Source organism: Fusarium subglutinans (assembly GCF_013396075.1).
Source record: "Fusarium subglutinans strain NRRL 66333 chromosome Unknown NRRL66333_c0000181, whole genome shotgun sequence".
Classification (NCBI taxonomy): Eukaryota; Fungi; Ascomycota; class Sordariomycetes; order Hypocreales; family Nectriaceae; genus Fusarium; species Fusarium subglutinans.
In genome coordinates this window covers 1-24,946 of record NW_023502244.1, presented here as the reverse complement: position 1 = coordinate 24,946, position 24,946 = coordinate 1, and the positions used below count along the sequence as shown (strand labels likewise).

The 24,946-nt window shown below is 46.1% G+C and overlaps 10 protein-coding genes across 10 annotated transcripts; 7 read left to right on the top strand and 3 right to left on the bottom strand.

The window, feature by feature from the left end:
• Positions 1-122: 122 nt before the first annotated feature.
• Positions 123-2,280, bottom strand: FSUBG_10397 (uncharacterized protein; the record flags this gene model as incomplete). The annotated part of the gene is made up of 6 exons (XM_036674971.1): positions 123-472; positions 523-693; positions 740-831; positions 881-1,083; positions 1,129-1,371; positions 2,164-2,280. 6 exons carry the CDS (start codon positions 2,278-2,280, stop codon positions 123-125), a joined length of 1,176 nt encoding a protein of 391 aa, XP_036534094.1.
• Positions 2,281-4,238: 1,958 nt separating this feature from the next.
• Positions 4,239-5,480, top strand: FSUBG_10396 (uncharacterized protein; the record flags this gene model as incomplete). The annotated part of the gene is made up of 1 exon (XM_036674970.1): positions 4,239-5,480. One exon carries the CDS (start codon positions 4,239-4,241, stop codon positions 5,478-5,480), a length of 1,242 nt encoding a protein of 413 aa, XP_036534093.1.
• Positions 5,481-5,797: 317 nt separating this feature from the next.
• On the bottom strand, positions 5,798-6,151 carry FSUBG_10395 (acetyltransferase; the record flags this gene model as incomplete). Its single annotated transcript, XM_036674969.1, has 1 exon — positions 5,798-6,151. One exon carries the CDS (start codon positions 6,149-6,151, stop codon positions 5,798-5,800), a length of 354 nt encoding a protein of 117 aa, XP_036534092.1.
• A 660-nt stretch (positions 6,152-6,811) lies between these two features.
• Positions 6,812-9,517, top strand: FSUBG_10394 (uncharacterized protein; the record flags this gene model as incomplete). The annotated part of the gene is made up of 6 exons (XM_036674968.1): positions 6,812-7,023; positions 7,071-7,263; positions 7,308-7,473; positions 8,114-8,607; positions 8,665-8,909; positions 8,959-9,517. 6 exons carry the CDS (start codon positions 6,812-6,814, stop codon positions 9,515-9,517), a joined length of 1,869 nt encoding a protein of 622 aa, XP_036534091.1.
• Positions 9,518-10,679: 1,162 nt separating this feature from the next.
• FSUBG_10393 (oxidoreductase) lies at positions 10,680-12,020 on the top strand (the record flags this gene model as incomplete). Its single annotated transcript, XM_036674967.1, has 6 exons — positions 10,680-10,733; positions 10,780-10,824; positions 10,874-10,921; positions 10,966-11,435; positions 11,482-11,899; positions 11,949-12,020. The coding sequence occupies 6 exons, from the start codon at positions 10,680-10,682 to the stop codon at positions 12,018-12,020; spliced, it is 1,107 nt and encodes a 368-aa protein (XP_036534090.1).
• Positions 12,021-13,025: 1,005 nt separating this feature from the next.
• Positions 13,026-13,691, top strand: FSUBG_10392 (maleylacetoacetate isomerase; the record flags this gene model as incomplete). The annotated part of the gene is made up of 1 exon (XM_036674966.1): positions 13,026-13,691. One exon carries the CDS (start codon positions 13,026-13,028, stop codon positions 13,689-13,691), a length of 666 nt encoding a protein of 221 aa, XP_036534089.1.
• Positions 13,692-15,680: 1,989 nt separating this feature from the next.
• Positions 15,681-16,400, top strand: FSUBG_10391 (extracellular guanyl-specific ribonuclease Fl2; the record flags this gene model as incomplete). The annotated part of the gene is made up of 1 exon (XM_036674965.1): positions 15,681-16,400. The coding sequence occupies one exon, from the start codon at positions 15,681-15,683 to the stop codon at positions 16,398-16,400; it is 720 nt and encodes a 239-aa protein (XP_036534088.1).
• A 555-nt stretch (positions 16,401-16,955) lies between these two features.
• On the bottom strand, positions 16,956-18,279 carry FSUBG_10390 (fumarylacetoacetase; the record flags this gene model as incomplete). The annotated part of the gene is made up of 2 exons (XM_036674964.1): positions 16,956-17,302; positions 17,349-18,279. 2 exons carry the CDS (start codon positions 18,277-18,279, stop codon positions 16,956-16,958), a joined length of 1,278 nt encoding a protein of 425 aa, XP_036534087.1.
• A 989-nt stretch (positions 18,280-19,268) lies between these two features.
• FSUBG_10389 (uncharacterized protein) lies at positions 19,269-20,680 on the top strand (the record flags this gene model as incomplete). Its single annotated transcript, XM_036674962.1, has 5 exons — positions 19,269-19,490; positions 19,549-19,605; positions 19,651-20,012; positions 20,079-20,473; positions 20,538-20,680. The coding sequence occupies 5 exons, from the start codon at positions 19,269-19,271 to the stop codon at positions 20,678-20,680; spliced, it is 1,179 nt and encodes a 392-aa protein (XP_036534086.1).
• A 951-nt stretch (positions 20,681-21,631) lies between these two features.
• On the top strand, positions 21,632-23,385 carry FSUBG_10388 (uncharacterized protein; the record flags this gene model as incomplete). Its single annotated transcript, XM_036674961.1, has 3 exons — positions 21,632-21,740; positions 21,793-23,117; positions 23,164-23,385. The coding sequence occupies 3 exons, from the start codon at positions 21,632-21,634 to the stop codon at positions 23,383-23,385; spliced, it is 1,656 nt and encodes a 551-aa protein (XP_036534085.1).
• Positions 23,386-24,946: the final 1,561 nt, after the last annotated feature.

The window sequence follows — 24,946 nt, the reverse complement described above, 5'->3', positions numbered from 1 at the left end:
TTGTGTCTTGTCATTCTCTAGTACATAACTTTGATCTGATCAATATTACATATCGTGAACTACTTTCCATATGAAATAGATCATTAGTGATTAGTGATGTTCTCCAGTCATCGTCCGTGTCTCTATCTACCATACTTTACGTCCCTCGTTCTCGCTCCTGGCAGAACTCTCAGCTCAACATCATTCGTGTCCTTGAATCCATCCGTATCATCCCATGATACAACTACAGTCTGGTCTATCGACGAGTATCTGGCACGGCTGCCGGATGATGATGGCCACGCCTCGCTATCACGCTTCTTAGAGTGAAAGCATATCGTCCGGTTACCAAACCCAGAGTGTTTCTTCGTAGAATCCCAGCTGTTGCTTTCTCGACTTTGTTCCTGGGACTTGGTTCGTGATCCGAAATATGGGCGCAGCGACGGGAGACAAGCGACGACGAGGCCTATGTTGACATCTAGGGCACTCCAAAGTACTACAATGTAGTCAGTATCAATTAAGGCTAATAGTCTGGGAGGGATGTACCAATTGTACTGAGTGATATACTCGAGTCGGCTCCAGCCTTCCAGATCATGACGAAGCGGACAAGACTGACGGCCATGTTGACGGTGCCGAGGAGGAACGTGAAGTATATACCGAGCCTCAAAGTTCTTCTGACGTGTAGCGCTGGTACAATCAGCCACGGCAGAATGAACACTGGATCCTGTTAGACATCATCCAAACAGAAAGGAGATCAATGTACCTAGCAAGTCTCCCAGAAATGACAGTCCCCAGCCAACGTGAAATGTGACAGCATATGTCCACTTTGGACATGTCTTCGAAGGCCTGAGATCCCTGTAGAAGTATAAGCTCCGCTAAACAACAATGAAATTGACGATCATACCAGCTTCGGCTTATGGGGAGACAGATACAAAATAATATCACAACGGTGATAACATAGCTGACACCAACAAACCAAATCGTCACCCAAAGAAATCTCCGCCTCTTGACCATAAACTCGGGAAAGACTTGTAGATAAACAGCAAGAAGCGCAGCTTTGCATAAGTAAAGCGTCGTATAAAAGGGAAAACTGGATGCAAAGAGCAACTACATCACGTTAGTTACGTCACTCATCCCGATTCCTCCACTCACCTTCAGTATCAACACCAAATTAGCAGATCCTCCATGGTAGCCCTCCAACGTCGTATGAACACTCGGATCAAATGCATGAAGGACCGCAAAGGCAGGCGAAAACGCAGCTGTCATGACGCCTGATATCCACGCTGCCACCATAAAAATATCGCTGAGTAGTAACTTTCGCTTTTGGACTCGGAGACGGAGATTGAGACGGGCGATGACGAGAATTGTCGCTATGATGACGAGTATTTGAGACAGCTATAACCATTAGCACTAGTCCCTCCCGTAAACACACAGACCTTACAAGAATATCCTTTGCCTCTGGATTCTTCATCGCGATGACACGCTTTTAGTAGCACTACCACAACATTTCGACGGGTACAAGAAGGAAATCACGCATAAGAGCAATGCGACTGCTTATAATAAGCGCCAAACGGGTCTTCGGCAATAAAATGGCTTGTCTTTGAGTTTGGCCCTGGCGTTTCTTCGTGTCTTACCTTTCTTGGCAACATGCCAACTGTGGCGCTAAGATGGAAGCGTCAGTTATTCTACAGTAGATTGGGTTTAGGTCTGGACGTTTTAGGGGACTGACGGTGCCATGCGGGCCGAGGCCACTTGGCAAGCATTAAAATATTCCCGTGGATGGGAGGGAAATGATGTGTCGGGAAGTAGTTCTGATCGCCGTACTGGTAAGCCTAAAAGTGATGTCACAAGGAACAAGCAGTATTTTAATGCGTAATCTCTTTGATACTTAGATACTACTGTAGAGCTTTCGACAGCTTCGTTTCCCTAGCTAGGGTGGCAAGAAAACTCGGGACCTCTATCCTAAGTGATAAGAATATTTAGAGAAATCTAGACTAAGCTGACGGTGCTCTCTACCCAGTTCACCTCAGTATCCTCTTCTCAAATATCAGGCTTTCTCGCTCTGTAGGCCTAGCTTGACACATCAAGCCAAGGAGGGGCGTAGTTGTGTCTCGCGGCGATGCAGGGATCGCAGTAATAGTCATCGGTGCGACAAACCTCCTGGCAAACGCAGGCGCACCGACACACTTTGTTGGCATGCTGCTTGGGACCGTTGATGCCGTTCGAAGGTTCGATAGCTGCCGTTGGTTCTCCAGGCGTAGCATCGCTGGTAGGCGTGCTTGGGACTGAGCTGTTCTGAGACATGGTGATCTGAGTGCTGAGTTGTAAGATGCTGTAGCCTTGTGCTTGAAGATGTCTTGTGAGTTTGCAGACTTGTATGCAGTGTGAAGCAAGCATATATGCCCAGTTGTAGAGTCAGCGATCTGCCAGTGACACAGTGAAAATGGGAATTCGGTTGTCGTTATTTACTCCCAGTGGGAGCAGTGAAACATCTAGTATGTCCTATGCCAGCGTTTGTTTTGTATTCTCACTAATACTTGAACAGGCTTGCTTTATTCGCTCTCTGTTCACACGAGACTGTTCACAATTTGTTGGCCATCATGCTTCACTATCAACATGGACACAGTTCAGTCAATTGCTAAAAGGGCTTCGAACAAAGGATCTGAGTGTCTCAAGATAACATTCCCAGAGACGAAATTCTCACTAGCGTGGAGCGACTCTCCCCAACAGGATATGAATTTGCAATTCCTCTCTCCCAGTCTGCTTTGTGTGACTATAATGACCTTCCCCCATTACTGAGCATTATGCGTTCCCCCAAGACATGCTCCGCATAGCTTCTTCTTAGTCTGTTGAACAACATTCGTGCAGGTATTGCAAATGGTGCATGCGCATGTTTGATTGGCCATTTTCCTGACTTGATAATTCTGCAATGCTTATATCAAGAACTTCAAAATGAAAGAATATGGAACTTGATGATGTTGCTGTCGGCTTTATGGCGCTATTCCTTAGTTTGAGTAGCAGGCTTCGCTGGATGGAGTTGGGCTTCAGGTTCAAGTACCGCGCGGCGAAGAGTTTATATAGCTGCTGGATCTTGGATGTTGCTGTGAATCTGGAGTGAGATGATGTTTGTATTGCGTAGTTACTGAAGTGTGACTCTCCAGCTGAGTTCGGGTCAGCCGTTAGTTTATATCTACAAGGAACATTGCTGGCACTTGAATCATCGCCTCGGTGTTGAGTCTTGTCACGGCCAAATTGAACGTCTGTCACAGTGGAAAGGTCAGCAGGTTCACGTCACTGCCCGCGGAAGAAGTCTTTGTTAGGTATGCTTGATCTACAAATCATTCAACGCGAGTTCCCCTTCACCTATTCAACTGTCCAGGCATACACAATGAGCAGAGGAGTAAATCATGAATCGCAGCTACAAGTCACCAACAGGTCTCAATATCACTTACAGTATCAACAGCCTACACATTGTACTAGATCATCTTTTGTGATAATGAGAACAGGGAGGCGGCTGAAGGAGCTGCCACTAGTAGGGCTTGTTCGAGCGTCTCCATTCGGCGTAACAAACGGTATGTTCAAGATTACATGTCTAGATAAAATGCAATATGTTCTCTTCGTTATCACTCTAGGGTGTAGAGTCTACCTCTATCTAGATGCATGGATTAGAGGCAGTCAAACGGTAGTCTCACTTGTCATGAGAGAACTGGCTGTCATTTTCTGTGTCACTCTCGCATCGCCGTCAATTAGCAGAAACTCATCCTATTGATCATAAAACCAGTCAATTGGCCTGCTTCCAGCAACGTCTTTTGTCGCAGAGAGCATGGTGTCCTGCTCATACTCAGGGTTAAGATACTCGCGACTAATACACTGGCCCAGCGCTTGTTAATGCGTGACGCGTAAACCACGAGGCCATTCTCAGCTACACCTAACTACACTGCTACTAAGCGGAGAGTTTTAACTCACTGAAGACTCTCATACTCTGATTCTCTCTATCGCTCCACGCAGACCGACGTGTTCCTGAATTTCTCGGCAAAAGCTGCGCCTCGGATGCCTCTTGAAGGAGTCAGCACGTGTAATGATATCACCAATCAAAGCGTAAGGCTTAGCGTCGCCAAAAAGGGGGCCCACCAATCAACAAACTGCTTGTCTCCGGTACAGCGGGGTAGCCACTGTAACCCCAGCGGCCACTCCCCAAATCCAATTCCTCAATCACTTCTCTCTCCAAACATCTCTCTTCAAACCGCACGCGACATGACGCCATGCGCCCTTCCCACGCAAACATCGGCTTCTGGCTGATGTGGTTCACTGCCTTGATCTGGTCCTACCACAACTCCTACGACGACCCGTCCTCCTTCTTCTACAAGTCCCGCATCGCCTTTAATCGCCGCTACTCTGCCGTCCGCGAGAAACAAGTCGACGAGTACCTCGAGCGCGAGATCTTTCCCGTCGCGCACAAGCAGCGGACTGAAGTACAAGTCGACAATGAGTTCTTGTGCATCGGTATTCCGAGCATCAATCGCACGACCTCGGGGTTTTTGGCACATACCGTGGGGAGCCTTGTCGATACGTTGACGCCGAATGAGCGGAATCAGATTCACATTGTTGTGCTGCTGGCCGATAAAGATCCAACGAAGCACTTTGCTTATGGGAAGGACTGGCTATTCGGGCTGGCGGATGATGTGCTAGTGTATTCCAACGACTCCAAGACCGAGTCAAAGCTCAATTACAAGGTGCTTCCGCACGATGTTCGCGGTATGGGGCGTAGCGACGATCGCGTGGAGAACATACGACTCGACCACTCCGTCCTCTTCGAAGCGTGTCGACGACGCGATCCGACGTATTTCGCCCTCATCGAAGACGATATAATAGCCACGCCCGATTGGTTCACACGGTTCAAAAAGGGCGTCATCGAAGTTGAGCAAAAAGCGACCGATGCGCACAAAGACTGGATGTACTTGCGCCTCTTCTACTCCGAGATCTTCATGGGCTGGAACAACGAAGAGATCTTTGACTATCTCAAGGTCGTCATCCTAGGCTACACCGCCCTAATAGCCTGTCTTCTCCTCGCCCTACGCTGCAGACAGCGCCGCCACGCCGGGTCCTTCGCAACCAAAGACTTTGCGCAAACCGTCGCTCTCCTCCTCGGTCTCTGGATCCCCGCCTGTCTAGCGCTCGCCTTCGTAACAGGTCGCATAACCCTCCACCGACTATTCACACGCTTCCCCACGGTGCGCGAAATGCCACGCTACGGGTGCTGTGCGCAAGGCCTGGTGTTTCCGAACCATCACCTGCAGAATCTGCAGGATTTCCTGCGCGAGCCGCCGTTTCAGTTCCCGGGGGATATGATCATGGAGGATTACGCGCGGGATAACGGGTTGAGCAAGTGGGCGCTTGATCCGAGTGTTTTGCAGCACGTTGGGCTGGTTGAGTCGAGTGATGGGCCGCGAAGGGCGGAGGTATGGAATTTTAGCTTTGAGAGGCTGAAGGGGTCATTGGCGTGATGGAGATACCCGACGTATACACATATACTGGTCTGCGCATCTGTGATGATGGGGATGGTCGCGTTAGAGTGGCGATCAATTGGCGCACGCGATGGAGCGGGTCTCTTCGGCGCGCCGCTATCTGTACATGACGATCAATTGATGCATCGCAATAAATAAAAGTTATCATTTACATATTATCTCAATTCTTTACGGAAATACACACGTTCAAAGCCATCCTCTTCTCTTCGCCCAGTCTCCACGAATCCCATCTTAAGATACAGCCCCAGGTTCTCAAACATCTTGACATTCGTGTACAGCTCCAAGGCATTGCAGCCTCACGACCGTGCAAAGTCTTCTGCATAGCGCATCAATACCTTTCCGTAGCCACGACCTTGTGCGCCTGGGTCGACTACCAAGTTCTCGATCTCTAGGACATAAGAGTCTGGTTCGTGGTGGAGAACGAGCGCGCCGATGGGGAATTGAGTGGTGCGCATGATGAAGATATCGTGGGTTGTGAGCAGAGATGCATAGTCTGCTGTCATTGGAGCTGGCGGTTTGCCAATTCGGGGTATGTATTTCTCGTATGCTGCGTTGACCATGGATTGAATTGAGGGTGTATCATTGGCTCGGGTGCGGGTGAGCATGAGGTCTGACGAGTTGAACGAAGGGTCGGTCATTTTCTTGGTCATGATGTCGCGCTCACGTTAGAGGAGTATTCAGATGGTACAATTGATACAGGAGACAATGCAAAGATAAGACTCAATTGACATTTATTCTTAAGTGAATAGCTAGGTAGTCTTCATTGAAGACCTGGCCGGTTCGGTGAGTCAACTGTCAGTGAGAAGTAACCTACCCGGTACTCACCTGACGACCTTGAAGACGCGCAGAGCGATTCATTGCCTAACAACACCACAACTGCTGAAACGTCAAGTTGGACATTGTTATTTCGTGTCAAAAAATATGCCAGTGTTTATTAGGTCATCCGATACCATTATTACGAAATGGCGCCTCAACACAACGACACGCAAAGGAAGGCTTTGGCTGAAGCAAGCCACCACACCAGCCCACGCCATTATCGTATGGCGTATCGGCCTGCAAAATAAGCCAAACCATAAGCCAAGCTTTTAAAACTAGCACTGTGGCATTCCTTATCGTTACCAACTGCACATATAAGTAATTAAACGCGCCAAGACAGATGGCTGATCGACGCCAGCGGACTTTAGGATCGACATCCTTGAAAGTCCGCAACCAGCACTTCCAACAAACCATTCCCGCTCCCATTATAAATGTCGCTTGAGCCTCATTACCCTCTCACAACCCAAACTTCAACACAATAGTCGCGACTAATCATGAAAGTCCTCTTCCTCGGCGCGTCAGGCTCCATCGGCAGCGAAGCCCTCCGCCAATGTCTCTCCCATCCTAAAATCACATCCGTAGTCGCATTCGTGCGTCGCGCCCTCCCATCAGATCATCCGAAACTCCAAACCGTCATGATAAAAGACTTTTTGAAATGGTCTGACGATATTCTTCTACCGCATGTTGATGCTGCTGCTATGATTTGGTACGTTGTATGGCTACTGTGAGAGAGTTCTGGGCTGATGATAATAGTGCCATGGGGTCGTATAGAGGAAATGTGAATGTCGATATGGAATACCCCCTCGCTTTCCAAACTGCCTTTGCGACTCTTCTCGAGAAACAACCTAAAAGACAACCATTTCGGTTCATTCATCTCAGTGGGAAGTGGGTTGTTCAGGAACAAGATGCAAAGTTATGGGTGAATGAATACCCTCGCAAACTCAAAGTACGTCCCCTCCCATTTTATCTCACCACTACTGACAGATTCAGGGCTTGTATGAGATTCGCTCACTAGACGTTGCGAAAGAGCATGCAGATGTTTGGAAGGCTTGGATGTTAAGGCCTGGAGGCGTGATTACCCAGAGGATGAGAGTCCCTGGATATTTGGCCCAGGTGTTGCTAGGTGATGATTATGTTATCAAGAATGAAGAGTTGGGTGCGTTTTTTACATATTTGGCTGTTGAGGGGAGTGAGAAGGATGAGTTTGTTGTTTTGAATAGAAGGATCGTTGAGGGCGGGAGGGAGTATTTCAAGAAGATGAGCTCCATGATTGGGAATAATTAGCGGAAAGTTGTCGAGCGGATAGACGGAACGAGTGGACCAGGATAGGTTCATGCAGATAATATCTATAAACTAAGGGTTGTAGAGCGAAAATAAATGTGGTTAAGTGTAAAAGGTATATCCTTACTTATTGGTTAGTCTATGTTCCCCTCATCTTATGGTCATCATGAAACCTTTTAACAAAAGCTTCGATTAACGTCAGTATGATTTAAGCCTTCCGATCTATATACAAATTCTTTATTCTATAACAATCTTGGTTTTATTTATAATAATACAGTATTAAATAATTATTAATATAGCCATAAGACAATGCATCCTTAAGAGAGAGCGATTTACTAGTCTATTGGTTAGAACTAGCTCCATCTACGCGGGAAGGCCCACTTGGTCGCTGAGACGATTATCTTATCTTATCTCGACTTATCGTTGCGCCTCTGGAAATAATAACATTACTTTCCGTCTACATCATCATCATCATCATCATCGAATACACGGCGCACCATCGTAACATTAAACAGCTATGGGGAGCTGCAACATTCTTACATGGCTTGATAACATCCCATTTCATCGCCCTAGCACTAGCGAGCCTAAAGCCAAGCGACTTAAGACAAGCCACGAACCCTCGCGTGGGCGGCTGCCAACGCCGCCTCACGATACGATGTCATCGCCTAACAAACGGCCACGGTCTGTGTCGGACGACGGCAGCGATGGCCTTTCCCAATCCTTCGTCGAAGATGATGTGACGCCCAAGGCCCCTAAGAGGCGCGGTAGGCTCTATCACGACATAAGCTCTGCCTCGGATGTTTCGTCAAGATCAGGGCGCTCCTCAACCTCCAAAGCCTCCTCGCCTTCGAAGCAACAACGTGACGCGGCTGGGGAAGACACGGGTTATCGGGTAGTTAGCATCGAGCGCTATGAGGATTGGCAACCTGAGTCTCTCAAGGAAGTGCGTAAGGTCCTTGAGGACATCGACCGCGGCAATAGGATTGTTCCTGCTAGCCGTAAGGATGAGGTAAAGTGATAGGTTTTTTTCTTCCTTGTACCAAGTCCGTAAGCTAATAAATAAAAGTTTCAAAGAACGAGATTTCCAGAAATGTCTTTCTTCGATGCGGCATCCGAGAGCAACCTCCCATCTGGTGTAGACTGGCGATGGCCGGGCATGTCATGGGTTGATAGGATTTTTGATCGCGCTGCGGATTACTTGGAAGAGAATGAAGCAGAAGCGGGCTGGAACGCTGATATCCATGCTCCAATTCTATCTTGGGTCTTCCGTAACGAGGAACTTGAACCTCAATTCCTAGATTACATGTACTGGTATGCTGAGACTGTTCTTTCTACTGCATATTCATGCTAACACGCAAAGCACCTCGACGCAAATCTCAAGCATGTATAAGCCCAACAAATCCAAATCTAAACTAGTCGACTACTGTATCTACATGCAGCCCGGACGAGAGTCAGCTGAGCAGGCAGCTATCGACAAGATACGATATCGCGATCGGCCCTCAAAAAGCATCAACCACGTCGATTCCGGTTTGTTGAATAAGCATCCGATCGCAATGTCAGTGGAGACAAAGAGGGAGGGCGAGGACTACACGAGCGCCATCAATCAGATGGCGACATGGCACTCTGCACAGCTGCGTAGCCTATGCTACACGCCCCAAGGCCCAACGCGAGAGTTGTCGCACATCGAGTTCCTACCTGGTATTATAGTGCAAGGCCATGATTGGAATTTCGTCGCTACGATACAGCGCGATGGTAAGGCTGTCACGTTTCACAGGCTTCCTATCGGGACTACGCGCACTCGCCAGGGAATCTTTAAAATTCTTCTTGCGTTGCAGTATTTAGAGTATTGGATACGAACTAGATATTGGTTGGCGTTTAGAGCGGATATTCTTGGAATGGGTGCTACAGCGGTTTCTTGACTTGGGACAGATGATTTAGGATATTCATTTGGAACAGATGGAGCAAGATCTTGCGGTTGTTTTGATGTAAGCATTTGACGGGCCGTAGATATATACGATTCTCGAACACCAACACTGATGCTGAGCGTCAGGCTGAGCCAATCTGTCGAAGATGCGCCATGATGCCAGAAAAAGGGTATATACCAAGATCTATAGAGTCACACAAGGGTTCATTATTTGTTTGTGTTATGATAGTGGTTACAGTGATTTGTTTCTGTGAATAGGTACTATTCGAACAGCAGTCGTTGTGATAACTAACAGGCAACTGTATCTTCGCCTCGTGTTAGTTGTAGTTTCTCATGGCGAATATAGCTGTTTCAATCCACTTAAACATCACAGACTTCCGTTTAGATATCCTTCATGCAGGGCAGCACTGCCTCGTACATCTCAATCATCCAATGCGCAATATGCCGTCCCATGATACCCTAGAACAGGACCCACTTCAACATCTTCAATCTGACGGGCCCAAAGTGAACTCTAAAGAACAGCGATCGTCATGCTGCGTGAGTCACTGAGGTCTACAAATCCGTTAATGGCACGCTACCACGAATGTTTAATGTCTAGACCTGGACGTTATTTCGCTTCCCTAGTCATCGGCCTCGTCATCTCATCCCGCTGAAGATTATTAAGCGCCGAGCCGAGCCGAGCCGCGCGTTACAAGTCATCCATCGGCATCCCACAATCCATCATCTCACCAATCTTTATGAAGATCCGTCTATAGAGTTCAGTAACCCAAGCTAGACTCGGCCGAACAATAGATCCGTATGACTTCTACCGTTACATCCAAGATCCCATCCCTGCAACGCAAGCCAAGAAACCCCAACCAAATTGAGTAACTCGTCACCTTCACATGCAGGTCCAAAAGCCGTATTTCCAAGCCGCGTACTAAAATCATGGCTTTTCTCTAGCGCTGACTCGTGCTCTCGCATTTTTGGTGCAAGAACCCCCTAAAATGCCGATGAAAAAAGCCGATTTCGGAATTAAATTCGGATAACCGGCAAAGCGTACATCCGGAGGCGGGGACCCCGTAGATTGATAAGATGGCGTCGATAAAAAGAGCCGAGATCTCTTTCATTTTCGTGTCCGATTTTTTTATTCTTCAAACTATAGAGATAGAGACATTATGACTGCAGGTTTGAAGAACGTTATTGTTATTGGCGGCTCGTATGTTGGGCTTGTAAGTCTATTCTAGAAAGGTGATGGGTTTAACTAACATAATCTAGGCTGCTGTGAAGGAGCTTGCTACGCTTCTACCAGTTACTCACCGTGTATGAGCACCACGTCGCTCCTCAAGAGTCAATGGCTAACATATCGTAGGTCCTCTTAATAGAGCCTCACAGCCATTTCCACCATCTCTTCGCCTTCGTAAGTCCCTCCCATAGCGTATCTACTCAAATTAACCGCCTCAGCCCCGATTCGCCATCGTTCCAGACCACGAACACAAAGCCTTCATCCCCTACACCGGCTTCTTCTCCTCCCTCCCCAACGCCCCCAACCACACCATCGTCCGCGCCCGTGCAGTATCTCTCCAGAAGAATCAGCTCACCCTCGACAGACCATGGCAAGGCTCAACAGAGATCCCTTTCGAGTATGCTGTCGTTACATCCGGGACACGACTCCAAGCACCTAGTAACATGCAGCACGACGACAAGAAACCTTCTGTTGAGTACTTTAGGTCTTATCAGCAGGGCATCAAGAATGCAAAGTCTATTGTGATTGTTGGCGGTGGTGCGGTTGGTGTGCAGATGGCGACGGACTTGGGAGAGGTATATCCGGAGAAGAAGGTCACTTTGGTTCATTCGAGGGATAGGCTTATGCAGCTTTATCATGAGAAGATGGATGCTATTCTAAGGGATAGATTACAAGAGCTTGGTGTTGAGTAAGTCAGCCTTTCTGTGATGGGGAGACAAGTACTAACAGAGCAGTGTTATCACCGGCACACGAGCTGTGATCCCATCCAAGGGCTTCCCAACAGATGGATCAACATTTGAACTTGAACTCAAGGACGGTCGAAAAATAGAAACAGACCTCGTCATTCCGGCAACAGGCCAAACGCCGAATAATCAGTTCCTCAAGGATCTTCAGCCGACCTCTGGCTATGAGATCATCAATCCCGCCAACGGCTTTATCCGAGTCGCGCCGACGCTGCAGTTCGCTGACCCCGAGTACTCGAATTTGTACGCATGCGGTGACATCGCCGACAGCGGAGCTCACAAGGCCGCACGCCCAGGAGCTGGACAAGCGCAGGTCGTAGCGCAGAACATCGCTGCTATGGTGAACGGTGGACGACCTGAGCAGAACATCACTGTTGATCCTCCCGCTATTCATTTATCCCTTGGATTGGTACGTACTGCCCGCGCATGCGGAATTATAGTGGCTAACAGATGCATAGAAAAAGAATATGGTGTTTAGAAACCCCGGAAAGGGCCAGACTGAACCTACCATCATCTGGAGAGACGAGTAAGTCTACCGTTTCCTTTGGCATTTTTAGATACTGACTTTGGCAGTGGATCGAGGGATATGAATATTGAGGGGGTCTGGGAGAGGAGGGGGCAGAGAGTTACGCGACAGGATGACTATCATCTTTGAAGTAGCTGCCTTGTCACGACGATCAGCAAGTTAATTTTGTAGAGGATAGACTTTGGCAAGAGATGTTCGAATGCCATTCACGCTCGGTATTTGCTGTGCAGGTGATTCAAAGTTTTACATGTCACTGAGTGTCCTTGCCTGTCATGCAAGAGGAGGTGTCCGGCGTAGCTATTAATCATGTGGCCTGTCAACTCAACAGAACGCAAACTATAGTAATCTCCATCATGAGTCCAGGCGACTCATACCCGCACAGCCGGTTGTGCGTCCAGAGTTAATCATTAATCGTAGTGAAGCTTGATAAATGACACTGACCTCGCGAATCTTATTCCATTGAGATAGGAAGTCTTGAATATCAATCAGTTCGTCTCGCGCACATTTACACAAGATAAGTTAACTGTTATCTGGCGCTCACTATACCTACCTAAAGGAGGAAAGAAAATACAGGACCTTGATCCTAAATGATTAAAAGACTTAGGTTGAGGATATCATTCGCTGAGCTTCTTTTTGGGGCCCTCTATTTAGGTTTGAGTGTTCTTGCCCTCCTTGATCTTCCTACAGCCAGAGAAATCTGACTCAGCCGGCTATCATGAGCGGAATTACTCTCCCATGCGTAACAAGATTGCCGTCATTCTCCCGAACTACCCCGGATTGTCGCACTCACCCCGCATTCCACCGGAATTCTTCCGACTCCTACGACTTCAGAGTTCGGCACTACCAGGCTAGCGACGGGTAACACTTTACACAATGACAGCACAAATCATCCTCATGACATAAGAAGGGCGTGGCCTTGGGGTCGGGTCATGGTGAGGATGTTCTTTGCTTCTCTTCAATTGAACTGCTCTCAACTACAGTAGTAACTTGACCAATTGCATCATTCGATATGTCTGAATCTCAGTATACTCTCTACTCTTACTTCCGATCTTCGTGCTCAGCGCGTATTCGTATCGCTCTCAACGCAAAAGGAATTCCCTATGAGCTGGCATTCATCAATCTTCTCAAAAATGAGCATCTCTCCGACTCTCATAAAACTCTCAATCCATCAGCTTCCGTCCCAGTTCTCGTCTCAAATGCGTCAGGCGACAAACCTTTCCGCATCGGTCAATCCGTCGCAGCCCTAGAATACCTCGAAGAAAAGCATCCTTCCCATCCTCTCCTCCCCTCCAACCCAGAAGCCCGCGCAACAGTGCGAACCCTCGTCAACATCGTCTGCGCAGATATCCAGCCTGTTACGAACCTGCGCATTATGCGTCGTGTCAGAGAACTCGGTGGAAATGCAGAGGAGTGGAATAAGCAGCTCATGACTGATGGACTCAAGGCTTATGAGGAGGTCGTGAAGGACTTGGCGGGGAAGTGTAGCGTTGGTGATGAACTGACGCTGGCGGATGCCTGTCTTTTACCTGCGATGTGGAATGCTGAGAGGTTTGGGGTTGATTTGACGCTGTTTCCGACGATTGGCAAGATTGTGGATGGTTTGAAGGATCATCCTGCTGTTGTGAAGGCGCATTGGCAGAATCAGCCTGATACGCCTGATAATCTCAAGGCATGATAGGGACAGAACTGATATGCAATTCTGAATAGTCATGGTAGTCGAAAAAGAAAAATACCGTCGTAGCGAACCTAGCGATGAAGTAAAAGACAGGCCTTTCCTTTGCGCAAGTTGTTTTTTGTGGTGAGGGGATTTCGTGAGGATGGCTTGTTCACGATGAAGACCGTGGGTGCGGTATCGAGAGGCCATGCATCGAGGCATCTGCCTCAGAGGAGTCAAGCTTACGCAGGATCCGATGAGGTCTTTTGAAGTCCTCAGGAAGCTTGATTAACTTTACACGGAAGGATAAAGCAATGGGGTGGCGTCCACTGATCTTGATTGCTGCTGCTGCAGATTCTCGTCGAATCCTGAAGAAACCTCTTGCAAGACCTACACGAAACCTTGTTAATCACAGAGTTTAGTAAAAGGAGAGTCATCGGCACTATGATAGATCAGATCTATGGCGCACGATAGAAGCATCATAGCAATATCACCATCATGAATACAGTTCAGGTAGCATACCAAAATCCCAACACCGTGGCACAGTGAAGGGTGATTCAAATGGAGATGGCTTATGGTACGGGTTCTCAGTAAAGATCAAACTGATACTCAAGGATGATAGTCTGAACTGTTGCTAGTTCCTTGTATTGACACTTGGCGGTCGTTGACGAGAAACGTCAAAGATACTAAAGAATCTCTCCATTGCAGATGATTAACTCCGCTCTTGTCACCTATGCCTTCCAGATACTCGAACCCTGGTGTCTGAGGGTGAGACAAAGCTGTGTCGTCGTTCCCTGATCGCAAAGCAAGGCTTCCATTGCCACCACTAGACCCGTGACCAAAGTGCCCCTTATCTGTGAGCGCGATGCGCAGAGATTTCTGGAAGCGTTTAACCATACAATCCTTCTGTTGGCTTGTCCCCTCACTGTCAATGCAATCGTCAATGTCGCCCACGCTTGATTGGGCAAACAGATCTGAGAGTTTCATAACAGCATGGAGATTGTTGATTTGTAGCCTAAATCGACATAAGGTTCAAGAACGAGGCATCAAGGTTCTCACTGGCGATTTGAACTACCAAGGCGACTGCACATCACACGTCTTAGCAGAGTAACGTTTAGTCTTACGGACAGTAACTAGCCTCAGGAATCTTTTTGAAGAACCCACACTAGTAGTGCTATGTCAAAGGAGAACAGAGTCAGGGTGCGTCAGTTTTGATTGGCTGATAAATAACCTTTGCAGCTGTTAACTTTTGGACAAGTCACGGTCTAAACCTTGACCTAATAACTAAGCTTTCCACATCTCCTCATGTTTATTGTGCTTATTTCAAGACCACTGGCAAGTCGACGCTGAGTCTGAATGAGTAGTAGTGCAAAGCTAGATTGTCATTCGAGTGCGTATTGACTCTGTTACTGGCTAAACCCGGATAGCCTCATGACAACCTTCCCAGAGACTTGAACATTAAGGTTCTTGTCCTATCGCAGATTGCACACTTCCACTTTAACTTTCATATCGACAGAAGGGTATTCACCTTTGACTTTCATACTGACAGAATGTCATTGAACTTAATCAATAGCAGCATAACTCTCATCTCAAACTCTCTCTACCCTTCGTCTATAAGTAAAGGCTTTCCCTCCCTCTGTTTCCCTTTCGCTTCTTCATCCTTTTCTATCACTGTCTGTCTTGCACGTCTTCAGCTTTCAGCCACTTTGCTTGCAGCACTCTTGCCTTTGGTCACCTGATTTCTTGCACGTTCAGCCTGTCTTACCGGTTATCTCTCTTTCACACTGGCGTCTGGTGATTACTTATTTTGTACCATTTTGACGACCTTGCTATACTTTCTGGTTACAGCTGTACAATAGTCTTGTTCGACGCTTTTCAGCTGGAGAACGATAAATACAATTACATTACCTGGTGCACTTTACCGACTCACAGACACACTCTTTTTTTACATTTCAATTGAAGTCTTATTACTCTAACACTCTACTCTCTCGCAACCTTTTATCAGCGACAATGCATTCTCTTGCGGATTTGGGAGTCATGGACCACATGAGCAGGTCGGATGATGACATGGATGACAACTCGTCAACATGTTCCTACTACTCTCTTTCAGACGTAGAGGACATCTCCTTCAAGAAGATCCCTGCACATGAGGTCCGAAAGCAAAGCGAGCAGGTCCCTGAGTTCAGCCATCTCTCTACATACCCTCATACCTTCTACAACAACGAGGCACTACCGCTCAAGGTAGCCGGCCCGTGGATCGAGTATCCTCTCTGCCTTAAAGGCCAATACAGACAGTGCATGGAGCCAGGACCAGCACGAGTCATTATTAATCCGTCTGTCCCTGATGGACATGACGTTATTTATCATCCCACCAAGCGTGATGGGAGATTTCTTCAGGCGAAGTACCGACCTAAAGGGTACAGAGCAAAGATCTCTGGATGTACGGCTATGCCGACTATACCCTCACCCCCATCTTCACCTCTCCCATCACCATCTCTTCCTTTCTCGCCATCTCCTCTTCTCTCTTTCTCTCCGCCTGCTAGTACAGGCTTTTACGGGGCATCTCAAGGGTTGATCCCGATTACACCTGAGCAAGCGTTTGCCTTGATGGCGCAGCAGCAGCAACAACAATTTGCATTGCAGCAACAGAGCCTAATGGCCAGTTACATGTACCCACCAGTTATGGGCTACAATGGAGTTATCCGCGGTCAGTCTTTGTTGTTTTCTTGAAGCACAGATCAGTCTTATACGTCTGGCTATAATGTCATGAGCGGAGTTGGTTACTGCTAGCGATTGAGCAACTCAGCTTGTTATCATTTTCTTTGAACAGTCATTACTCTCAACCGCATCAGCAAGTCTCTGTCATTTAATGCTCTCGAAATCTCATCACCTTCACTCAGTCATCTTCAACGGTATTGTTTTCATTGGTTCAGCAGTGGTTTCGCATCTTTTTTATCAGCGTTGGATTTATGGAGTCTGCCCTTCTTGACACTTTATTCGGATCAGAAGTGGCATGAAGCAAGTCATGCAGTACAGAATTGGATCGCTGAATACAAATCGCGATTTCTTTCTCTCTCTCAATCATAGACTCAAACTGTGAAATTTATACCTATTCTTAACATGTGATACCACGTAGCATACTAAGCCCACAATATATTGCGTGTTAATAAAGACCAACTCGTAATGTAGGTAATAATTAGAACGTACATCAAGATGACAAACGAAATGATGCAAGTAAAATCTATTGAGCTTTTCATACTACCTATACGTTTCCCCAAACTTGCTTTACTTGAACAGAGGAAGAGGCTCAAGGATCTGTCCCGACACCTCGCCAAAGCCAACCTTCTTATCACCACTTCCATAAGCACCACGAATGATGAGAGTATCACCGTTCTGAATGAACTTGCGCTCCTCTCCGTCTTTCAATTGAATGGGCACCTTGCCGCCCTTGGTCTGTTCCAGCATGCTACCCTCAGTGCCAGACTCAGTACCGGAGATGGTACCTGATCCAAGAAGATCACCAGGTCGAAGGTTGCAGCCTGTGATGGTGTGATGGGCGATCATCTGAGGCCACGACCAGAGCAGGTTGCGTGAGGTTGTCTTGCTAAGGTGATTCTTGTTACCAGCGGCGGCTGCACGCGGTTAGTCACTGTATCGTAAGAGAGGCGATGAACTCACTGATGATTTCGACCTCGAGGTCAATGTCCAAGACATTCTTGTCCGTCTTCTCCTTCAGGTAAGGCAGAATCTCATTATCGTTCTTGATGCCAGCTGCCTTAGCTCCCTCGAGAGCATCAGCCAGGACGACCCAGGCACTAATACTGGTACCCAAGTTCTTGGCCGTGAAAGGACCAAGAGGGATATATTCCCAAGCCTGGATGTCTCGTGCGCTCCAGTCATTCATCAGAACATAACCAAAGATATGCTCATCAGCTTCGTCAATAGGTACAGGGGTTCCCATGTCGTTCTCACGACAAATAAACATTCCCATCTCGAGCTCAATGTCAAGCCTCTCACATGGCGCGAGGTCAGGAACCTTGTTACCAGGACGGAGGATTTGTCCCCAGGGTCGTCGGATCGGCGTGCCTGATACGACAACGCTGCTGGCCCTTCCGTGGTAAGCGACGGGGAGATGGGTGTAATTTGGCTGAAGAGCGTTATCGGGACCACGGAAAAGACAGCCGACGTTGAAGGCGTGGTTCTTGCCAGCGTAAAAGTCTGTATAATCACCAATGGTCAAGGGGAGATGGTTCTTCACATCAGAGCGCTTCAGTAGAGCTGCGTCTTGGAGTTTCTGGTTGTCCTTCAACACTGGGTTCTTGGTGTCTTTCGCAAAGACATCCTGGAGATAACTCCTCGTCGCGCGATGAAACGGACGACCAAGCGCAGCAAAGGCATTCAACGACTGTTGAGAAAACACACCAACGTGCTTCTGAACCTCAGAGTTACCCGAGAATCCATCACCTTTTGCAAAAGCATCAAGGTCTAGAACATGATCGCCGATAGCAACAGCAGGTCGGGGCGTAGTATTTGATGAAGTAGAGATGATGCCAAAGGGGATGTTGACGATGGAGAAGTGAGACTCGGCGGGGATAGAAAGCCACGACATTTTGAATGAATACAGTGAAGATGAGGAGGTTTGTGTAGGGTTGTAGATGTCGACGTCAGTTTTATTTTGTATTACATGCTGGTGATGGAGCCGCCGCAAGCCGACTTAGCGGGGTGAAATGCCGGGGCTAACGCGGGGTGCGGAACGGAAATGGTTCCGATTATTCCGTTGCTGATGGTGTCGGTTACTTCGGCTGAAGAGCGGCCTCGGCGGAAATCAACGATAAGAGCGATGAGATAAGTGGGTAAGACGCAAGTTGAGATAAGATACGATCTTAAGATAAGACCAATTGAGACGGATCTAAAGATGGGGCTGGTCTTAAAACGAAATCGATCTTAAGATGAGCCCAATTATGATGAAGCCGATCGTAAGACAAGTCCGGGCTCAGATGAGATAATAATCTGTACTAAATGAATAATTGGGATCTCACCATGCTTTCTACCACATTTCAGTATTTATTGTATGCGCCCAATGGTGTTCCCAGCTCAGGCGACTTTCGTATGCTAAACCGTCATTCCCTCTGCCACTATTTATGCATCACTATAGCAAAACATTCATCAAAGCCTCATTTCCCCATGTCATGTACGCTTATGGTACTCTTATGTTTTAACTCTATATTCTTGATCATTCTCTCTTTTCTGCCTGGCTTTCCCTCTCAACCGTGCAGGGAATTGTTCAAGTCACAAGTACAGAATCGACAGAACATGCATGGTGGCGTCGATAGTTTCAAGCCATCTCCTGGAATTATACCCTGTTTATCACGAGGCTATGCTTCACTTTGCTTTTAAAAGTAATCGGCTCCGTTCAAAAAAGGAGATTGACAATAACGAGAGATAAAGCCAATTAGCTAGCAATATTTATAGTTAGTTCCCGACTGCCCAGCGCACACCTCACAGCAATGGGTAAAAGAAAGGCTCTTCCTGCCTAGGGAAATTAGATCGCTGCCAATCATCAGCTCCCGTTAGAAATTCCGGACCTACCTAATCGCCATGGCCGCTCTTGACATATGCGCCTTCTCATGCAAAGGCATTGACATCGGTATCAAGAACTACCAGCCCTGGACGAACTGCAAAGCAGCTGCTGCATTCCTCGTACCATGGGTCGACCACAAAACCGTCAACATGACTGATCTCGTGACCTATCTCCAGTCCTTTTGGCGGCACGGACGTTCCCGAGTACAAAGCGATGAACTGGTTCTTCTGCGCAAAGGAGTGTGCTAACAGGGAGATGAACGAGTGGTTGATCCACAAGCCCATGAGTATATGTAAGGATGAAATGTGCGAGGTTTGGGAGTGGGATGGTAATGCGGACATTGTCGGCATTGGGGTAAGGCTATCGCTTGCGATGTGAGATTGGTGCTGATACTGGTAGATGATGTTTGTTTATTTGATGGGCGCTATCCTTGCAAGCCTCTACGTCGCATCATTCTTGAGCAGCATGTATGTCGAGAATGACTACACCACCTTCAAAACTCGAACACCGTCGAAGGAACAAACCTTTTGGGACAACATCCGCAGCATGTTTTACAATAGCCTCGGTACGTTCCACACTGGTTTAGGCCTATTGGCAGCTTCAGTCCTCCTCGCTACTCTCTTCATCTGTGGTCGGAAGGAGAGCGTGTACGACATTAACATGTCACGACTCGCCTGTGCTGTTTTAACAGCATCTTACTTCCTCACTCTTCCAATTTACCTCGACATTAAGAGGAAGAGCATTTCTGGATGCTTCATGGGGTTTGTTATATGGTTACTCTTTACGGTAGTGATGGGTTTGAGTTCTACTGCTGAAACTGCAGCTAGATTACATGGTAGAGTGCCCTTTGAGGCGAACTGTTGGGATTCAAAGGCATCGTTCAAAGCCAGTAGTGCACTATTCGCCTTCCACTTTATTCCAGCGGCGACTGCGATGCTAGCCGGTTTGACGTACCTTGTCGGGAAGTGCACCAAGAGCTCGGCGGAAAAAGTACCCGTGCTAGGCTGGCTATTCTTCCGTGTACCGTGGAGAATTTTGAGTTCGGTCTTCTGTTTCATCTTTATGTGGACTGCTCTTGGAAGCCTTTTCACCCTTAGGGCAGACATTGCGAGTGTAAATGGTGGGGGAGTGCAGGAATCAGAGGGATCTTGGGGGTTTGGGCAGATTTTGGCGCTTGCGACTTGGGTTCCTGTCGTGGAGGAGGCAATTGTAATTCTTTTCAGTAAGTTTTACTTTATCTCTTCGGTCTTGTCTTGGAGAGGTCAGAAACTAATATGAGTTGTTAGAGAACGGTTTATACGTGAACCAGCGACGAACAAATAAGCATTACATTAGTGCTGAGGCACCTCCTGGGACAGACGAGGAAGAGGCGTTAGTCCCTGCGCAAACACCAAATCAGGAAATGGAGGCTCTGAGGGACATGCCTTGAGCGGAAGAAATGATCTATGTAGTATTTTGGCCGCTGGTTGTATGTTGGAGACTTGAGACAAAATGGCATCTTTAGTAACATAAGATCTTAAGATAAGGCAAGTTATACAGGCTTAAGAAGCGTTCTGCATACTTTAGACACGGCACAATATATATTGACGAAACTATAATGCTACAATTTAGTCTTATGATGGGACTTAACTAAAGCCGTATACACCATTTAAATGTGCCTTGTCATCACCATAAACTTAAGTCTGCTTTGGCGCTGCTCCACGATGCTGGCGCATAATGTGGCTGAGTCGGGGCTGAGATGCCTCCGATGTAACAGTAGAATGGCCAAGACAAGTAAGTGGAAGAAAGAGGTCAGCAAATTGTGGATATTACTCTCTTAATCTATTCCAATAAGTATGTCGTCTTCTTCCTTATAACTCAATTTTTATACTTGTCATAGCAATTGATGATTCTGCTGCATGACTCAAAGACAGGCTTGTCTATACGCTAAAGCTCTATCTCTTATTATGGAGTTTTTGTCTTAGCTATTATCCAATTCCCAAAGGTCTCATATCTTCCTTAAACACGCGCATACTGACCATTATATTTCACTCGATTCAAAATGGCGTCGGACTTAGGTCCAGCTGAATCTGGGGAAGCCTGCATTGGTGCGATTATACATGCTTCCCCGCGACTTTGCTGCCGCTGTATATCCTTCCCGTGGCCACCAACCCCGAAGGACTGGTATGAGTCTTACGAATTACCATTACACGAATCGTTTAGCTCTATCCAAGAATCGGCTGATCAAGGTTGCGTATTTTGTCGCTATGTGTGGCTATCCTTGGTCAACAATCGTGAAATGACCACAGAGGTTTTGGAGAAGCTGACGAAAGGATTGATACAAGTATCAATTCTGATAAAGCTTTTCATAGGCCGCGGGATCTTGCAAATGACACCAAAGATGGAGCAAGAGGGCGAATCATTCCTTTCCGGTGCAGGGGCTTACTATGTACCTGCTGAGTCCAGCGGCAAAGAGCTGCTCAGAGATATGAAGAGCCGACAAATCAAAGGTATCCCCTATGAATGATCTGCAAAGTATTCGGCGCTGATATGGAAGTGTAGCCTTCCTTGGGGGAAACGTTCAAGAGGAGCTCGCAGACCTCGTCAAGTACCAGATTCAACCTTGGATGGAAAATTGCCGCAAACAACATGTAGACCATGGATTCTGTGGTGCAAAATACGCATCATCAGGTCTACCGACTCGACTAGTTGATGTTGGTGAGACAAATGACCTTTTGGTTAAACTTGTGGAGGTCAAGAGCGGAACAACCCTCCAGAGCGTGGACTACCTCATCCTCAGCTACTGCTGGGGCAGTGGAAACGAAAAGTCCAAAACGACAGAGACCAATCTCGACATCCGGCTACGTGGCTTCCCCGTGTCGGATCTTTCCAAAACGATCCAAGACGCCATCTTGCTGACAAGACTGATGGGTTTCCGATACCTATGGGTCGATGCGATATGTATTATCCAGGGACCAACTGGTGACTTTCGATCAGAGTCGCCTAGAATGGGTGATTACTATTCAAATGCTGCTTGCTGTATCTCGGCATCGCTTGCTAAAGATAGCCGAGAAGGCTTTCTGACTGAACGCCCGCTCGCAAGATTTCCCATGGACGATATTGCCATCACGATTGCCAACCACGATACAGGATATACCATATTCAAAGACAGGTGCGACGACCATTCTCTAGTATCAAATATCCATGGCTCCCCGCTGGCGAAGCGCGGATGGTGCTTGCAAGAGACGGCACTCCCAAAGCGGATACTTCACTGGACTCTACAAGGACTTTATCTCCAATGTCAAACTACTAAGTTATCTGAAGATTACAATACCCCTTTCGTGTATCAGTCTGGCTGTGGACACTTCTCGCCACGAGACATAATGACGAAGCCTGACGAAGACATTGTTCTTGCAGGTGGATGGTATCATCTTTTATCGGTCTTTTCAAAAACAAAACTTACTTACGAAAGAGATCGGCTGTACGCCATTCATGGGCTTGCGTCTATGCTTATACGGCGTCTCAAGACTGAATACTTCAACGGCATCTTCCGACCGAGTCTCGCCCAGGGTCTTTTATGGTACCATGATTCGAATCGGCTTGAAGAATTCGAGAGACCAAAGGACGCGCAGCTACCTTCTTGGTGCTGGGCATCAGCCTGTCCTGTTTCCTATCTAGAAATCCAGGAGGAACCTATTTACGTCAAAGACGACCACCCAGAGCGACCTCTAAAATTCCCCACGCATTTCGAGGCATTGAGTGTAGTTGAGAGCACCGCCTCAAGGCTATATATCAGAGCCCCCATTTTCCGCCTCACTATTGGGAGACGCAAGGTGGGATATTTGTGGAAGAATGAGTATTTAGGCTACACGGCGTTCTTCATGTTGGTACTTTCTGGACGAAAATCGTGAGGTCATGCAGAACATGCCCCAGAGTCCTGCCGATGACGGAGAATGGGGACAAGGCTTTGACGTATTATGGTTTCCTGTAGGTCGAGATCATACTTTGTATCCATATGTTCCAGGGTTGTTGGTGTATGAGGTGCCTGGTGAAGGAGAAGGGATGTATCGTCGTTTTGGACTTTTGCAGTACCATGCAGACGAGTGGCTAGATGAAAAGGACTTGGAGGATGTCAGGGAGATTATTCTAGTATAATCCCTGATCTAGTTCTATGGCCAGCGTCTGGAAGAGGTATCTTGGCAATTTGGGTTTGCTTATGTTAGGGATTATAGCTTTAACATTCCACTTTTACACTGATAGATTGGAATACCTGGCCTCCCCAATCTACCCGTGGGGGGGGTGGGGGGGGGGGGGGGCTAACTAAGCAAGCTTAGTTGGGCACAAAAGTGCGATACAGTCACAAAAGGCTGATACGACCGAGACCACCAAAATTTACGTGTAAAAGTCACGTATAGCTAAAAAAAAACAAATATATCTTTAATTATCTATATAACTAGATTAGTTAGCAAAATAGGGTAGTTTATATAATATAGCTTAAAAAAAGTAAATCTTTTCTGTAGTGCATATAGCAGAGGGGCATATATAAGGGTTAAAAGAGCCTTAAATTCTCTTATATAGAAAGGGAGGAAGCTATATTACTTATACTTATAAGGAGCTCTGATCCTTATTAGGTAAGCTAAACCGATTAGGGTTACCCTATTTTTATATCCCCTAGTTAAAGCTATAATATTTAAAAAGGGCTTTAAGTAATTATATTATATATAGTAAAATGTAAAATAAATATTAAAAATACTATTATAGTGCTTAGTAGTAAAAAATAAGTATAGGAACCTTTATAGCCTTTAAAGTACTCTTAAAAAAGTATAAATACCTCCCTTTTATCTTATAAAGTAAGACCTTTTTTTTTTATCTTTTTATTAAAATAGTAGGTTATTTCTTAATATAGTTTTTAAGTACCCTTACCTCTATTTCCTAATACCTATATTAATACCTAACCCCCTTTTATATAATCCTTTTTATTATATATTACCCTTTTTTATACTTATATTTAACTTAATTAATATTAGGCCTAAACTTAAACTTTATCTAGCCCCCTTTATAGGGGTAAGTTCTTTACTATAGCTATATTATTAGCTAGTAAGGGGTAAAGGTCTGCTCTTTTTAAGGCTAAGTATACTTATAAAGCCCTTCCCTCTGCTTTTAAAAAGAAAAAACTTATTTATTATTACACTAGATAATAAGTTTAGGTAAGTATACCTTTTTCTTTTACCCTTTAATAAGCTTTAACTTATATAGGATAATCTTTATAAGGCTAATTATAAAGATTAAAAGAAAAAGTATTTACCTCCTTATAACTATAATAATTATTTAGAGATTAATAATACTAATTTACTCCTTATTATAGTCTTTACTAATAACTATTATAAGCTTCCTTGCCTTAGTTATATTTACTTTTATATTATTAATAAAAGTAAACTTAAGTATTATAAGGTTAATTTAGATTATTATATAAAATACTATACCCTTTATAAAAGTAATAGTTATACTTATAATCCTATATATATACCTTATAATAATTAATTTTAGTAGCTAGCTAATTTAAAAATAGTCTTAATATAATTAAGCCTTTAACTTATATCTTAAAGAAAAATCTTTTTAAAGATAAGGAAACTATAAGTCTTATACTATATAGTTTAGCTACCTTTATAGCTAACTAACCTTTATTATAGGCAATCTTTAATACTTATATTATACT